Raw genomic sequence first — 17,191 nt, 5'->3', positions numbered from 1 at the left:
AGAAACAGCTTGGCTCTGTGTAAAACTAACATGATCTCTCGTTTTAAATATAGTTTGTGTTTATTTTTTTCCAGTTAACTACAGTTAACAGCTGGACAGATGCTGAACAAACAGTAATTTAAACAGCCTGTTGGCTGTTGGTAGGGTTGGTAACTGTGCTATAAAATATGGAATAATCCCGAAATTGGAAAATAAAAGACATGCTCTATCTATCTTTGTCAAATCTATGGGAGACAATTATTACAGGTTATACTATGAATTAAGACAATTAAGGGCAATTTGTATGAGACAGAAAAATGATCCACTGATGAACAGACGTCTCTTTTTTCATGTCAGTCAATGGGAAGAAGTCTTTTGGGGCCACTGGGCATCAAAACACTGCAATTCAGTTTCGCCACTACAAGAACTGACTTCAAAGCCCGGTGCACTTCCTGGTCATATATCTGACTACTGAAATGAAGAATGCGCTTTTCAATAGACTTACATCTAATGAGAAGCTGCTGTCAGGTGTATCGATGCTGTCACTCATGAGTGACATATTCGATTGCCATGATACACCTGACAGCAGTGCAAGATTTAAAAAATAGTAAACTAAGAGCATAGTGCGTGGGGTGGGGGTAGCTGCCAGCTAAAAAACACAAATTTTCACTTAAACACTTGGGTTTCATATGAATTAAACTATTTAGATATGAAATCTTAATTACTGAACTTGAGAAATGCTGGCAGTTGGATTTTGTCACCTTCAGAAGAAGCCAGGTCAGACATTTCCAGTCTTTTTTCTACACTAGTCTGTAAAGTAATCTCTAAATATTGAATGTACAGACATGATAGTGGTATTGGTCTTTTTATCTAACTCTTAGCAAGAAAGTCTTAGACTCAAACTGAGCCAATGATATTTTCCAAAATGTCAAACCATTCCTTTAATATTCAGAACATTAACCTCCACCATTAAAAACTCATTTGCCTATGTCATTACACAGGTAACATTGTCTGAGTAAAATACTTCTTATTACTGCAATATAACACTTTATAAAAGTGGATACTGTAGGCCTACATACTTTATATATTCCATTGGTTATACAAGCATAAAAGTCACAAATATTGTTGATTATATCTGTTGAAATTCACAGTGTTCACAAAAAAAAGCTCATGTCCATTTTTGGTGACCTGTCATAATGCATTACCTCATATTTCTCATTTGCTTGACATGTATGAAAATACAGAGTTGTATCTTATCCGCTATAAAACTTACAACACTGTACTTGATTGTGTGCCAGTGTTTTTTGGCTCATCCTAACACCGCACGTGATTCTGATTCAAATCTTTCATTTTTGGATGACTAAGCAGAAGTTTTTGCCATTTTGATAATCATTACCTAAAGCAAAAATACTGTTTTTTGGGGGTCTTTTTAGGTAAGATGCACCTTTTTGTTTAGACACATTTCCCTCTTCTCCTGATGAATTAAAAAAAGGGGTTTGTCAGGCAGTAGGAGGCAAATGAACTCCAAAACATCCTTCTGAGTATACCACAAAGTAGCCCAATGAATAATGAGTGTGAGTAAAATACACTGTGCAACCACTCGCATGTTTAATGGAATATTAATTATTGTTCGAGTCAGTAACATGCTTTCCTGTTTTCCACCATCAATGAGTAGTAAACTCCCGGGGACCGCATACTCATCTCCCATCATTCCCTCTGACAGCGAGCTGTCTGCTTTTTCCTTCCTGTAGCTTTGTGCATCCTTCCCAGTAGTGCTGCCCTTTACAGGAATAGCACGCTCTGCCACTGATTGAGAGTAATTTATAGTCACCGTTCAGCTGCATCCTGTTAAAAAGGGTCCTCCTCATCCCGCTTTCCCCCTTTGTCTCTCACGCTACAGCATCACTGTCCGTGGGTGTGGGAATACAAGGAGTTTGTCTTAGGAAGTTTGGCCTGCTGAGAGGCTCGGGCAGCTTCAGAGCATGGTGCACCAGATCCTTTGTTTGTTCCTTTTATCTCCAGTTCCTAATCCATCCCTGCCAGGCTCAATTGTTGCTTCAGTGGTCCTACGGATGTGCATTTATTGTCTTTCTGTTGTGTATATGTTAGGGTAAGTGCTGGCTGCATTGTAAAAGCTGCTGGGTATATAGAAGAGCTTGAAAATAGTCCTCAGGTGAAAGATCAGTCGCTGTCTTTCCTCATGCTGCGATCAGTGTGGATGTTGTTGGGCTCGGGGCTTTTGCACTGGATACTGGTACCATTCATGGGTCCGATGCTGCTCAAGCTGGTTGTCAGAGTAACACCAGCAGCACAAACACGACTTGAGAAGCATGTGAAGAGAGAGAATACATTTTAGTGAAACAGTAGGAGATACACTTGTTCGCTTTCTTGCAGAGAGTGGGGAAGATTGATACATATCATATTTTTCCTTTAAATATTGAAGCTGCAGCCAGGAGATGGTTAGCTTATCATAGCATACAAACTGAAATCTATGCTGTGATTATGCCCCTCTAAAACTGAGTAATAAATAAAGCAGATCACATTTGTTCAATCTGTTCAGAAGCCAAAGCATAAATTTAACAAGTTGCAGTTTATATATATATATATATACTTTTTTTTTTTTTTTTTTTTTTTTTTTTTACTTATTTATTTTTTATCTAGAGCAGTGACTTCCAGGGGTGCCATGCCATTTTTCCAGCAGCCCAAAATTCTGAAGTCCCATTCATCCAAACAATGTCCCATTTGCCCAAAAGTGCATTTCTCTGACAGCCCATTATCCCAAAGTTAAACTCTCAGAGTACCCATATCTCAGAAGATATCAACACACTCTCATTCCAAGTCGTCACACATTCCCGCTCTGTCAACAGACTTCTGCGTCTACATTATACGCTCTAGGTATCGTCCTGCATGTACTGTTGATGTTCTGGGATGTTGCAACCCACACTGGGATGTCAACAAAAGCACATGCTTATGTTTAGGCAAAAAAAGCACATGGCAACCAACGCCACAGTGTCAACAAAAACACATGGTTCACATTAGGATAAAAAGGCATGGGTGGTTAGGTTTAGGCAACAGAAGCACATGGTTAGGTGTAGGCAAAAACATCATGGTTAGGCTCTACATTTATACAGGACGTGAACAGCAGGCTCCTGTATGAAAGTGCGGCGTTTGTTGGTTCCATCCACCTCAACTCCCACCCACCCTATAGAGACCCTACGCTCCTTATATTACATTACTGGCAACGTTTCTAACTTATGTGGCCCATGCGCGTATCATACGGCTGGGCCAGGTGCTGTTGGGCCAACTGGTGGCATATCATAACACCACAAAAAGTTCCGTCCTGCCACATTACAAGTGGTATTTTGTGGTCTTTGGCAGTATTTGACGAATTCAGAATAAGAATGTGCAGAAAATACACACTCACTGCATTTAGTTTCCCAGCAGTGTTTGTTTTCAGCGACCCATCCCTGCTTTTTCATCAGATTTTGTGCCACCAAACTTGGGTGTTTTAAGCCAAAATGTGATCTTTGTCCACTTCACAATCAAGTGGTTTTTGTGCCTAAGCCCAACCACAAATTTACCACAGCGTCATTGGCAAATGTAATTTATTGTTGCTTTACAGAAATGTACATGGCAAACATTTTTTACTGTGTGTATTTTCAGAGAAACAGGACAGGACTCTGGTGCTATAAGCATGTTTTTTGGGGAATATGGGCTGCTATCAGAGAATTGGGCTTTTAGTCTAATTGGACCATTTTTTGGAGTTTTGGGCTGTTTGCAGTCCCCTTTCTGGTGGGACTAGCTGTGTCCCAAACTTTCCGGTCTTTATGCTAAACTAAGATCACCAGTTTATGGTTGTGGCTTTATATTTACTGCACAGATGTGAGAGTTCTCTTTTAAGCTCTCCTCATCTAACTCTCGGCAAGAAAGCAAACAAGTGTACTTCCTTCCTTTAACATCGCCATTTTTACCAAGAGGTCTCTCTGTATGTGCAGCTTTTCTGCTCCCCCACCTCCTTCCCCTAATCTTTTAACGTGCAAACTTGAGACATGGTTTATCTCCAGCCCAGGTCCATTTGACAGACGTTTGCAGTGTGTGACCTCAGCCCTACAAAGTGAATACATAAATCACCAAGCTGCTTTTACATGTTGCTCATGGAATGTCATCACCATCGCGGCGTCTGTTGTATCATGGACAAAAGGCCTGAGTTCACTGTTTGCTTTACTGGCCAGACTAAATCTGAAGTGTGTGTGTGTGTAAGAGAGAGGGATAAAGTGTAAGCATTTGAGTGTGTTGCATGCATTAATACCCATCTGTTATAGGGAAGTACTATACCTTGAAGCAGTTTTTAAACTTCTTGCTGACAAAGTAGAGAATAATGGGGTTTATGCAGGAGTTGATTGTTGCAAGGTTGATACTGAAGTAATCCAGGACCAACAGGAAACTGAAATTAAAGGAAGATGATTTTAATTACTTTTATAGAATACCACAGTGGCCATTTAGATTCTTTTTGGCATAGCATTGATAGTAAACACTTCTGGCAGAATCAGCCTTGTTTCTGTGTTTTTATCAGGATACAAAAGGTGAAAAAAACCTTATAAAACTCACAGAACAACAGTGCCACATCATGCACATTTGCTTATTTGCTTGTTTGTTCTACCCGCAACTCACTTAAACAGCTCACAGCGTGATGTGTCATTCTGGTAGTAAACCATCTTCTTCAGGATCCTGCTGAGGTGCAGTGGGAACCAGCACAGGGCAAAGATGAGGACAAGGCAGAAAACGGCTTTGGCCACCTCCCTCCTCTGCAGAGAGAAACAGCAGACATCATTCCACTGTTAGAGGAGATGGTGAAGTTTGTGTAAAGGAGGATTAGAGGTTAAAACCATGGAATAAACACGGCTGACTGAGCCAATGTCAAGACATTTACTCCCTAAAAAAAGCAGCTTTAAATGATCAAACCACATCACACATACTCATGTGCTTTTAGTCTAATAAACCTGGCATTATATAGGTTTTTTTCTTGTGCTGCATTCAGACACCTTCACAAGTATTTAAACCTCTTAACCTTGAGTAAATAGGTTTAATTCTCTTCAGAACAAAAAAAAAAAAACAGGCAATGAGCAACTTGGCAAGAACTTCAAGAAATCAGTAGATTTGGAAAATTATTTTTTAAAAAGTTAAAGGAAAAATGCCCAGAAACATATGTATAATTATGATAATAATAGATTTTTTATTTTTTTATTTTTTACAATTTGTTTTATAATTTTCTTGTGCTTATACTTTTTTTGCTGTTTTTTAGGTCATCTCTTTTAGGTTTCTCATAGCTTTTTACCAATGTTTCTTGAAGACATAAAGCCAATTGCTTAGGTCTCAAAGGGTTAAAGTTAAGGACTACATTATCAATTGTCCAACCTGTTTGAGGTGCTCACTGAGAGCGATGCGAAGGCTGCCGTTCCTGTGGTTGAGCATCTCACAGGTCATCAGAGTGTAGAACACAGCAGTGCAGAGCAGTGGTACACAAAAGTAGAAGCCAAACAGCCACCAGTCCTTTGCATTCCTGTAGAACTACGGGGAAACAAGCACACATAAGACAGTACATTACATGTAAACTGAGAAAAATTAATGAATCACTGTGTAAACTGTAGTTAAGTATAAAAGAAGTTGTTGTTTTTTTTAAGCCACATGATGATGTCTCCCACAGTGCATCAAATGGCCTGCCCCACTCTCTTACACAACTCCGCCATCTTCCTGACCCTGCTCAGAAGGTGATCTGCTCTCTGCCGAATGTTGATCTAAACTTGTAATTAATCTAAGACTCCCTAAGACATAATTAAACTTTCTGTTCATTTTCTCTAATAGCCCATTTCCCACAAATGGCTCCCTTTCTACCTCCATCTATCTGTAGAGACCAGTTGCCAGAAAAAAATGTTTCATTTTTGCAAACCATGAAAATGTTGCATGTGCACATTTTATATGTATCATGTCAGAAGAGGGGATGGTGAACAGCATGTCGAACAATGTGCAAACCGCCTGCTAAGCATCTGCTTGAGACAAACAACAACAAAAAATGTTTGTGATTTCTTGAGTCATTGCTGTTTTTCCAGCCACTTTTTAGGCTTTTGTAGCAACCCTTTGCTGTCTGGGCAGCTTTAATCCACAAAAATTGGTTGTTTTTCACCAGGAGCTGGTTTTCATGCCGGGGTAGTGGCACAAAAAGCTGTTGCTGATTGTGCCCCCCTAACAGGATATTGTAGGCCAAAACATGATCTGTAGAAGGAGGACCTCTCTCCAACTTTAGGTAACTGCTGTTATGTGGCCTTTTTAAACCTAAATGAGATTTTTTTTGTGATATTGTTTTCTACTATGGAAGTAAAGTTGATTTGGCTTGTGCAGTTATGATCAAAGTAATAAGAGTCAAGGCTTTTGTAGTTGAACCTGACCCACTCTGTGCTCTAGTGCTATTGCAGTCCATGTGAGTGCTACACACATGTGCAAATAATGTAATAAGTCTGAAAGCCCCATCTGGCTCATCTGGCTCTTTGTGGTTTTAAGAAATACTGTAGGTATGCTCTGTAAAAATACCACATTTTCCCAACCCTACAAACTTGAAAGGACCTTGTTATACAATTTCTATGAAAAATGAAAACAACACATTTTAAGTTTGCACATCCACCCCAAACTTTGGCCTTGTTGAGAAAATCTTTTAAATAAGAAATTGCGCTATTTCATTGCTAATAAATAATGCTGTTAAGAAGCTTTTTTTGCTCAGACCTCAGCATTGTATAGCCTATGTGATATCCGAGAGAGATAGATTACTCCAGTTTTGTACATATGGCATAGATACACACATGTGGCTAACCTTGAGGCCCAGATTTCAGGTTTCAGTAATTGCTCTTGGCCTGCAATCAATTATGTGCTCCAAGGATGTGAAAAGGGCCACAATCACAAGGAGAGGGTAAGAAGACCAGGTTTATTTCTTGAAGTGATACTAAACCCAAAATGTAGGCTTAAATGCCTTAAAAGGGTGAATTTGGTTGTAGTCCTTCTTAAAGGTCCAGTGTGCAGGATTTAGGGGGATATATTCACAGAAATTAAAGATGATGTAATAAGTATGTTTTGTTTAGTGTATAATTACCTGAAAATGAGAATCTTTGTGGGTTTTTTTTTACTTTAGAATGAGCCGTTATATAGCTACACAGTGAGTGGATCCTCGTCCACGAAGTCGGCCGTGTTGAACCGCCAGGTTTCTAAAGAAGCCCAGAACAGACAAACCAAACTCTGGCTCTAAATAAGGTCATTCCCCTTTTCATGTTTTCACATCAACTACTTAACAGCCCTTCAGTGATGAGCTGAACAGTTTCCAAAAAGCACAGATTTTTAACATGAAATTGCTTTTTTCAGTGTTTCTATATTTGTTTTGGGAAGGAAGAGATCACTGCAAATACTTCAGCTACTGGTAAAACATCCTGAAGGTCTGGATCTTCAGTCATAGAAGAAACGGTCGGCACACATTAGCAGCTGCTGGTTAGTGTTTGTAGTCAAGACCATACTAACAAAGACCAAGACTTGACTGAGACCAGAGTGTGCTGAGACAAGACAAAGACCAAAGCAGGGTGAGACTGAGTCAAGACCAAGACACTATATACAGTGTGTGTGTGTGTGTGTGTGTGTGTGTGTGTGGTGTGTGTGTGTGTGTGTGTGTGTGTGTGTGTTTGTGTGTGTGTACACAATTTTCCTCTGATTTCTATTAATACAAGCAAACACTGAGAAGCTGAAATCAGTTTAACTGACAGAAGTGATGTTGTCCCAGCCATCTCAGTAAGCGCTGCCTTGCAGAACTTCCCCTTGCACTGACGAGTGTTTTCTTTTTTTGTTTTTTGCAAATGAACTCTCTTCAGTTAAGTAGCCAAACTTGTTTACAGGCGAACTGGCGTCTCTGCTCCCAAACAACCACCCTGCTTCTCTTCGTGTCGTTTTCATGCATCCAATCATAATAATTATGTTAACAAATATATCCATTGTGATCTCAATTAAAAATCTAGAGTCCACTATGTCCAAGACCAGGACAAGACCAAGTCAAAATGCATTTGATTCTGGGACAAGAACGAGACCCTCCGAAAGTGGTCTCGAGACCAAGACTGATTCTGAGTACTGCTTTAACACTACTGCTGGGTCAGTGGCGTGTCTGGGATGTGCTAAACAGCGTCAGACTGCACATTGATCTGTAATATAAAACTCCTTTATTCAGTGATTTTACCAATTTTAATCACCAGGTCTGTTTGTTTTGGAGAGGAAAAGATCTCTGCGGATAATTCAACTGAAAACCCCCTTAACAGTGAGTTGTAACCAGGAGAAGTTTAAGCTGGTTGCACTCTTCAATCGTTTGTGTTTTTAATTATTATCTACCCGAAGCAGGAAATGTAGGGGATTTATTTTACTGTTCATGCGCTAAAAAAATATGCACCTATAACCAAAATAGTACATTAGCCTGCCATTAAAATCACTTACTGACTCAAAAACAACATGCGCTTCAAAGAAACGGCAAGATTAAGCTGAACTTGCACTGTCATTTTAAGTTCTCCCAATGCAGGTGGGTGCCCTATCTCATTATTCCAGCAATGTTTTGTCTCTTCATCGCAAATTTAACCACCCATCTGTGTGAGTACCTTGACACAATGTACAACACAGCACGTCTTGGCCTTAATACAAGCAAAACATGGGGACAAAAAAGCACAAACAGCAATTTTTCTTATCCAAAAATGATAAGGAAAAGGATGATAGCATACCACCATGAATTTGTTCTGTGGGTTAAGCATACAGGTGCGTATAGTTTGGTTGTTGTAGCTGAAGGTGACCATGTCGAAACCGACAGCCTCCGGTACTGCCAGGATGAGCGACAGCAACCAAATAGAGACAATCTCGATGACTGTGAGCAGAGGGACGCCCACTCCCTGAACTCTGCTCCAGGACGCCACAGCTCTGTACCTGTGGAGGGCAGACAGAAGAAGGGGGCAGACATAACAGATGGATGAGACCTATTGAATTGATCGCATTAAAGTAATGTGATTAGGGGATAGTGCAGCAGGAATGATTCTCATATAGCACTCCTGGGATACAAATTGAAATTATAAAGTATAAAGTGTAACACAGTTACTATGTTATGAAAAAAGCCTGTTTATTAATTGAAACAGGGCTGCAGGAGTTCAGTTGTTTTTAGTCACCGCTCCGTCATTAAATAGAAATCAGTCAAGTCATCATTTTCTTTGTCTCTCCTGACAGCATTTTCTTTGTGCATGGCAGCACACCAAACACAACAAACTGCTCAGTCAGCAAAGAATATCAAAATGTTAAGAATTAATGAGCAGAGATGATCAATTGTTTATTTTAAATATCTAATATTTATATTTTTGTGAAGCCTCCAAACAGACTGGCCCATGTTGGCAGAGAGGTCTGTCTGTTGGCTTGTGTTTCTCTGTGCACTGAATACTTGTTTGCTTGTTTGTTTCATTAATGGAAACCACTTGTCGAAATGTTTTAGTAAAATCCTGCATCAAGATTTTATGGCAAAAACAATATATTTTTCATGACACATTTGAATTTCTCTGTTGAACAACATGGTGGCATTTATATTTCACTAAGTGGTAATGTATCCACCTTTTTCTCTTCCTCCAACATTGAAAAGATACAAAAGAGACCCGGGTACTTTCATAATACATACCCACAAAAATATGCTACACATTTCCTGGAAACAAATGGTGAGCATCTGCTGTTGAACACAACTGTACCGCACTGCAGTCTTTTTAGAGGTCATTAAATATGTCTGCCTGGTTGAACCTTGGAGCCTCTGCAGAGCGGATAGGCGAGCCTCTTATCTCTAAAGTTGTGTCTAGTGCATAAAGTGAGATGACAATGAGCTTCAGCACTTCATGCTCATCTTTTATTTATCGGGGAATTTCTATTAAGGTTCTATTAAAAAAATAAGTGTTCAGTATACTTGCTATCGAGATAATGTTTTTAATATTAACAAATGGAGAGTTTAAAGTGCGTATATCATACACTTAATGGTGCATACAAAATAAACGTCTGTCATATTTCTATTAAAGAAGTAAACTGCTCAGCACACAAGTTGTCAACACAGAGGCAACAAACAGAAGAGCAGAGAGATAAATAATGCCCCTGGTGATGATGCACAGTCAATATCGACCTTTCCCAAAAGTGATCATCATCTCAGCTAACCAAATCCTTATGTCATTAAACTGTAATCAAATTTCAATATTCATGTGTTTTTGTCTAAACTAATCTCTGCAGCGCACAATCACCAAAATCATATTAGAGGAAAACATTTGAGACAAATTAATCTGAAGCTTTGCTCTGTGGATGAGTTGTTGAGACTAGACGTCCAAATTAAATTTGTTTAATTTCCTTTTTCCAATCATTTCACTGCCTCCTTAAATTTTTGGCAACAGCATCTGCTTTTTCAGCTATGAAAAAAAACTTCATGCTGGTTTTACAAGACCATGCAACTTTACAGGAAACTTGCTGCTTTTCATTTGTTTCTATGGATGGATAAAAACAAAAATAAAACCTCTTTTATGAGAATTAGAAAGAAGTCCAAGAAGTTTAAGACTGAATTAATTTCCTGAAAACTTGCTTTAACATCCGTGTTTAATCAAATGCCACATCACAAACATATGCACAAAACATGTTATAATAAAAGTAACGTAAAGTGTTTTGGGTCAGTTTTTAGTATAGAGAGAAGGACTTTTGCTTGAACTTTTTGCCAGGCCACCAAAACTGACCCTCACATGTCAAAGCTGTTGCAGTTTGGAGAGTGAAAGCACTGACCTGTCCACACTGAGGGCGCACAGGTTGAGTACGGTGATGCCCACAGAGGCTTTCTGCAGGAAGGGCAACAGCTTACACAGACACAGGCCAACAATACTGTCATCAAAGGGAAAGCGTCCTGCCAGGAGCTTAAAAAAAAAAGAAAGCACATACAATAACTGTGAAACAAACACTTACCTAATAGGAGTTTAATCACATTTGTACAAAAATTTAGTCAACAACATTCACGCTAACATCATTTGTGATCAAATCACTGTTTGGTTTAGCTTATAGTATTAATACTGGCTGTTAATAAAGCATTCTGTTTTCTATGAGTCTTTAGGGAGATGACTGTTAATCTCAGTTTTGTGGCTTGATTCATGCAGACTGACGTTAATATCTATTTAAGGCAATTTTACTGCAGATCGAGCCACATGAAAGACCTCTCAACGTCATCTTAACGTCAGAGTGAGTTTAGTCTGACATGGACCATATGGAACTCATCATCTGATAAAACTTTGCACAGTGTTTGCTCAGCTTTTGTATTTCCTGTAAACACAAGGGGGTATGTTTGTTATTTATTTTTTAACATATGTGGGGGGGATTTAGAATTCTCAACCAGAAAATTCAAACACCTAATTTCCTTTTGGTGAAATTTTTGCACCTACTTGTGTATTTTCTGTATTAATTTATGGTGCTTATGTATTTAGTTTTGTCAAAATAAAGTTCCCTGCTACTGGGGGGTTGCACATTTTTTGAATATTGAGGGGGGCATGTTTCCTGTATCCCATCCGAAATCTACTTTTATGTGCAAAAATACTGCCTCTCAAAGCATACAACAAAACTTTGCTAATAATTCACTCTGCTGTCAATAGTATTTTAGAGCCACTTCCACAACGTCTTATAGTATTGCTTCCTTTGAGAAAATAAGTCGAGGTTTGTTTGATTGGGTCATCAAAGTGGTCTTGGCGGCACTTTTCCTTCAGTACGATATAACCTGAACTAAACACGTTTCCCAAACCTGAAGCCACAGTAAGAACTTCACAGTGCTTCCTTGGCCCTCTATTGTTTACTTGTGCCGTTAAAGTTTCCTGAGAGCACAGAGGAGCAGCAGAGAGGAAAGGATCCCACACTACTGTTTTCAGCGTATAAGTAGCTGATTATTTTTGGAAACACTGTCCCAGCCCAGAGGAAGCAAACACGGGGCTTCAACATAGTTTCAACATTGTAGACGTGGCTCTTTCTTTGTTTGTGCATCAACTGTTCCCCCTGCTAAGATTTTTGTTTCTGTCTTGCACATGTGTTGCTCAGATCACGAAGTCACTGTGCGCTCAAAGTTTCAAGTTGATTCTAACCAGGTGGCTTTCTCATTTGGCAACCCATAATGCTCTGGAAAGATCAGGTTGACTGATGACTCCATTTTGCCATCATTCTTGGTTACTCTACAAAGCATGACACTATTTATTGGTATAAATCAAACCAAGACAGCGCTAATTTATCATCATTAAATGCTTCATATTTTAAAGGCACAATCAATATTCAAAAAGTAAACAAAAGTGTTGTGACTCACCAAAGAAAAAATCAAAATACAGAATTTAAACCAGCTATCACTCTTTTGAAAACACTGATACTCATTAGACAGATGCTGTTACAGGTATGTTTACATCGGACAGGTTAAAAATAAGATGATATTTACACTACAGCATAGGTCAAACTTTTGAATCTCACTGTTATTTAGATGAAACATAACAGATGGGGCTTAATGAAGAACTGACTTCAAAACTCCACAAGTGATTTATCACGAGTTACACTGGCTACTTTTTTTCTTTAACATAAAACCTCGAGATAAGGGTCAGTGACTAATGTCCCAGGTCAATGCAAGGCCACTGGCATGTGTGACTACAGCTTCATCCCCATGTTTATTTAAGCCAGCCATATTCCTGCTCCTCTCATCACTAATCTGCCCGCATGAGGGAGATAACGGCATCCAACTGATTACACTTTCCCGTCTATTTGTTCACTTCCCTTCCCCCCTTTTCCCGTCTGTAATATTCCACTTTATCTCTGCATATCACCTCTATTGTTGCTGCATTTCATCATTTCAACACAGAAACCTGTCATTCAGCAGATTAGCTTCCAAAATAAGGTCAAGACTTTAATTATAGCATGCACCAAACTGTACCTTGTATACATTGATGGGTATATCAATAATTATGTAGATAAGGTCTCCCAGTGCCAGGCTGGCAATGAGGGCGTTGGGCCCGTTCCTCATGCACTTGTGCTGGTATATAATCCTCAGCAGGGTGGCGTTGCCGACCAGGCCGACCACAAACACATGGATGGAAATGATGGTGTTGATGTATTTAAAATAGTAGTTAATAGAAGTCTTCGTTTTGGTGCACATTGGCGGTGGTATTGGCTTCTTTATGACACTTTCATTTCCAGATCCCACAGCTTGGGTATCACCCCCGGGGGCCCACGGGTAGGGGCCAGGCCCCGTGCTGGGACTGACGGTGCTGTAGAAACCTGGAGACTGGTGGGTGGAGTGGACGAGGGAGCCTGGGAGAGAGTAGTCCTCTGTTTCGGCTCTGTTTATCTGGCACATTCCTCTGGCTGCCATACAGACCATTAGCACCAACATATGCACAGCTGGGGTGCCCATTATGGAGCACATTTGGCGCTTTGATTTCGTTGATTGAAAGACTGTCCCAATATATCACTGGTAAGGAAAGAAAACAAAAAACGAGAGGGAATTTTGTTATTTTTCAGACAAAACACTTTCACTCATCTCACATTTTTCTCAACGTAAAATAATCTTACCAAAGTGGAATTTTATTTTTCAATTAAACAGCATTACTGTCCTTTCAAAAGCAGTGAGGAAGTTTAACAACTTCTTTAGGACTTCAAAAAGGTTTTGCCAAGGGGGCACAGATGGGAGATGCCAGGTCTAGTTAGAGTCAGGCAGTTTAGGATGAGGCATCAGCAGAGTGCGTTGGGCATCTTGTTTGTTCTCATTCGTCCCTGAAAGACGGAGCTGTCTGTTATGGCTTTGTTTTGTTGTTGTTGTTGTTTTTGTTTTTGTTTTTTAACAATATTTTTATTGAGGTTTTTCAATTATAACAGATATGACATAGAAATAAAATAGTCTTGGCAGCAAATATGATATGCCACAAAATGAAAACATTAATCATAAATCAAAAATACAAAAAACAGATGTTTTTTGCAATGTACAGAAGTCTTGAAGATTACATGGGCAGCAACATTTTACATTTTTATTTCCAATTGTCCCGACCCAACTCCCATCTTTGGTGTTATTGGTCTTTATCAACATTTTGTTTCAAAAGGTCCATGAAGCTCCCCAAGATATTTTCAAAAACTGGCAGCTTTTCCTTTGTAATAGCAACACATGTTGATAAATCCTTGATATATAGCTTTATACTCATTTTTTCCACATTTTTCCATCCTATCTATTGCTCTTTTACCTTGTTAGAGACACAAGTCTATTAGCGCACGGTCACTTTTCTTGGTAATATAATCACCTGGTTTGTTTATCTGGCTAACTATATCAAGAACCTCTCCAAAAACTTTAGTCCGTGTTACAGTCCCACAAGCAGTGGAAGAGTGCCTTTAGCATTATTACATTTGATGTATGTGTCTGGTGTATTTGGATTCTGTCATGGCTTTGTGTCAATAATGTTGCAGCCAAACACCAAAGCCCCCTGTGCTGTTTCCACAATGAGACCCTTGCGTGGGTTTGCAACTGGATGATTTCCTCAGTTTTACATTCTCCCTCTGTTTCTAATTTAGAAAGGTTTAAGCATGTGGTCACAATACAATGAACTAAGAGATGCTGCAGGGCTGATTTCAGTCAATTTTCAAGCATAATAGGTAAATATAAGTCAGATGAAGATCCAAATCTGCATCAAAAGGTACATACTGTAGTTATAACTTAGATTCCTGTCTGAATCCATTAGTGCTGTACTGCATTTACTGTTGTAAAGATACAGTTATTTTCACCTTTACTTGAAAAAAAAAAAAAAAAAAAAAAACAACAAACTTCCGGACAAAATCAAAGTAATTAACTCCACAAAACTCCTAGTAAAGAGCAGATAAAAGTTTCAAACTGTCAGATCGATAGTGAAGCCCTTTTCATCATGTCACAGCACAGGCAGCTCTTATAGCCCAGAGTTCTTCCTGTTCAAAGTCCCAGCTGTCACCAAGTACACAAAGAACTATTTAGCAGCCAGCCCTTCAAGTAGCATCACAGTTTAGCATCAGCATGACACTGCTGGGATCTGTGACAGCACGCAAACTGATCTATCCATAAATAATAAATACATTTGGTTTTCACCTACCGCTTCTAAAATGTCTGCCTGGCCCCCTTGGAAACCGTCAGGCAAACTTTCGGCTGAAGCCCCCAGACATCTGTATCACATCACATGAGTAATTAACGCACTATCAAAGCCGCACCGTATCCCACTTGGTTTGAGCAATGCACCCGTCTGCTCTGAGGTGCCTTCGCATTATGGCTCAGAGTTTCCTGTGGAGAGTTTGCAGTATGTCTGAGTGTGTGTGTGAGAGATTGTGTGTGAGGTTGTGTGTATCTCTGCATGTGTGTGTGTGTGTGTGTCTGTGTATCAGAGCACCAGTGAGACACTTTGACTGGGTGGGATAGTAAATCTCCACCTCCCTTTGGTAACAGACTGGGCCCCCTTTGGAAACTTACCCCCCTCACACCCCCCTCCTTTCCCTCTCTCTCTGAGGCACCGCCTGCTGACAGTCATTTCCAACACGCACACACACATACACAGATACACACACACAAGCACACACACGGGGTGCAAGGACATCTGGGAGCCCAACGCCCCTCCAATCTGCCCCTTTGCTTCAGTCCCTCCTACCTTCTCTTTCAATCCCTCTCAGACTCACATTATGTCTTGTATACATTACATGCAACTGTTTCCTCACACGAGAGGCAGCAGAGATTAGATGGGAGGCACGAGGAAGACAGTGTCCATGTTGTGATGTTTCCCTCATTTGAGAGGGGTGGGAAACTGAGACGGGAAGTGGGAGCTCACCATCAGCATGCCTTCACTTTTACAGACTAACCACTGCGTGGGTGGCCGCAACACATCACACCTTCTTATGATGCAGTAATAAAGCTCTCTATTAGCCGTAAAATGTGGGTAATCACCAAGTGGTTAAGTAATTGGAGGAGAAAAAAGTGGCCCAGTCTAGATGAGCGTTCCCTTAAATTGTGAAACATCTAAATTACAAAATAAGAAAAACCCAGAAAATCCAATACATTTCTTTTTCCTCACATGTTAAAAAACAACAACAACACAGACAGACAGCACTCTGTGAGATGACTTAATGCCTGAATTAGAGAAGAAGGCAGGTCAATGTCAAGAGAGAAGAGTGCTCCTACATCACTGTCCATTATGGATTTCAAAATGGACCATTTATCGTGATGTGCGCTGAGAGCAGGAAGAAGGCTATCAGAGTCACCACGCTTTGTTTTTCCCACTGCCAGAACGCTGACGCAGCAACTGCTTAAAGGGGAAAACCACTCAATTAAAAAAAAAATGCTCATCCCTATTGCCTGGTGGAATTCAGTACATATTTGTTAAAATGGTCAATTCTCCACTGAATACATTAGACAAACAAATAGATTTTTCCACTGACATTAAGGAGGGTACTTTATTTAGATTTGATGAGGTTGCAGATTTTGCAGGATTTGCTTTTACATCAAAATGAACTTAAGTACAGTTAAATTGGAACTGTATTTTAATTCAAAATATATTTAAATTTAAAAATGTAAATTCAAACTGGGAACATTTACAAGCACCATAAACATATCGTTCTAATAAAGGGGTTACACTATTGTGGTTATTGAGTTAAGCATATTTAGAAATGCCAGCTATAGAAAGCAAACAGCAATGTACAGAACCTGTTATATTTTTTAAGCACAACAGTAATATCTATATTAAATTGATATAACATCATTAGTAAGTACCTCAGAAATATATTTTGTGCTGTAAAAACTGTATGATGAAATAAAGAGAAATCAGAGTCAGTACATGCATACAGAGCACACACACATGCACATAAAAAACACTGATTTTTGCTGAGACCTGAAGTGTCAAAAGGTGCTGACTCCATTTTCCAGTGTTTCGAAATGTTTAGTTCTTTCTCTGATGAAATATTTGTTCCTTTCAAATTTTCTAATTTGTTGCCCCCTCATTAGGATTACATCGTTATAATTGCATTCCAAAATCCATACCCCTACGACCATTACAAACATTTCTCATATCACATTTTTCTTATGTTTTTTTTACTTGTTTTTTTGGGCAAGTGGATCAGAAATATACTTGCCAAAGTCAAT

The 17,191-nt window shown here is 39.4% G+C and overlaps 1 protein-coding gene across 1 annotated transcript; it reads right to left on the bottom strand.

The window, feature by feature from the left end:
• Positions 1-476: 476 nt before the first annotated feature.
• Positions 477-15,431, bottom strand: ednraa (endothelin receptor type Aa). Its single transcript, XM_042484498.1, is given in 9 exon segments — positions 477-2,260; positions 2,262-2,299; positions 4,315-4,423; positions 4,651-4,784; positions 5,395-5,547; positions 8,769-8,967; positions 10,828-10,955; positions 12,989-13,525; positions 15,162-15,431. Coding segments are annotated over 8 exon segments (1,353 nt in total). The 5' UTR covers positions 13,481-13,525; positions 15,162-15,431; the 3' UTR covers positions 477-2,160.
• Positions 15,432-17,191: the final 1,760 nt, after the last annotated feature.

Source organism: Plectropomus leopardus, chromosome 4 (assembly GCF_008729295.1).
Source record: "Plectropomus leopardus isolate mb chromosome 4, YSFRI_Pleo_2.0, whole genome shotgun sequence".
NCBI lineage: Eukaryota > Metazoa > Chordata > Actinopteri > Perciformes > Serranidae > Plectropomus > Plectropomus leopardus.
Note: the sequence above shows the minus strand (reverse complement) of the source record. Positions and strands in the feature narration are given on the sequence as shown.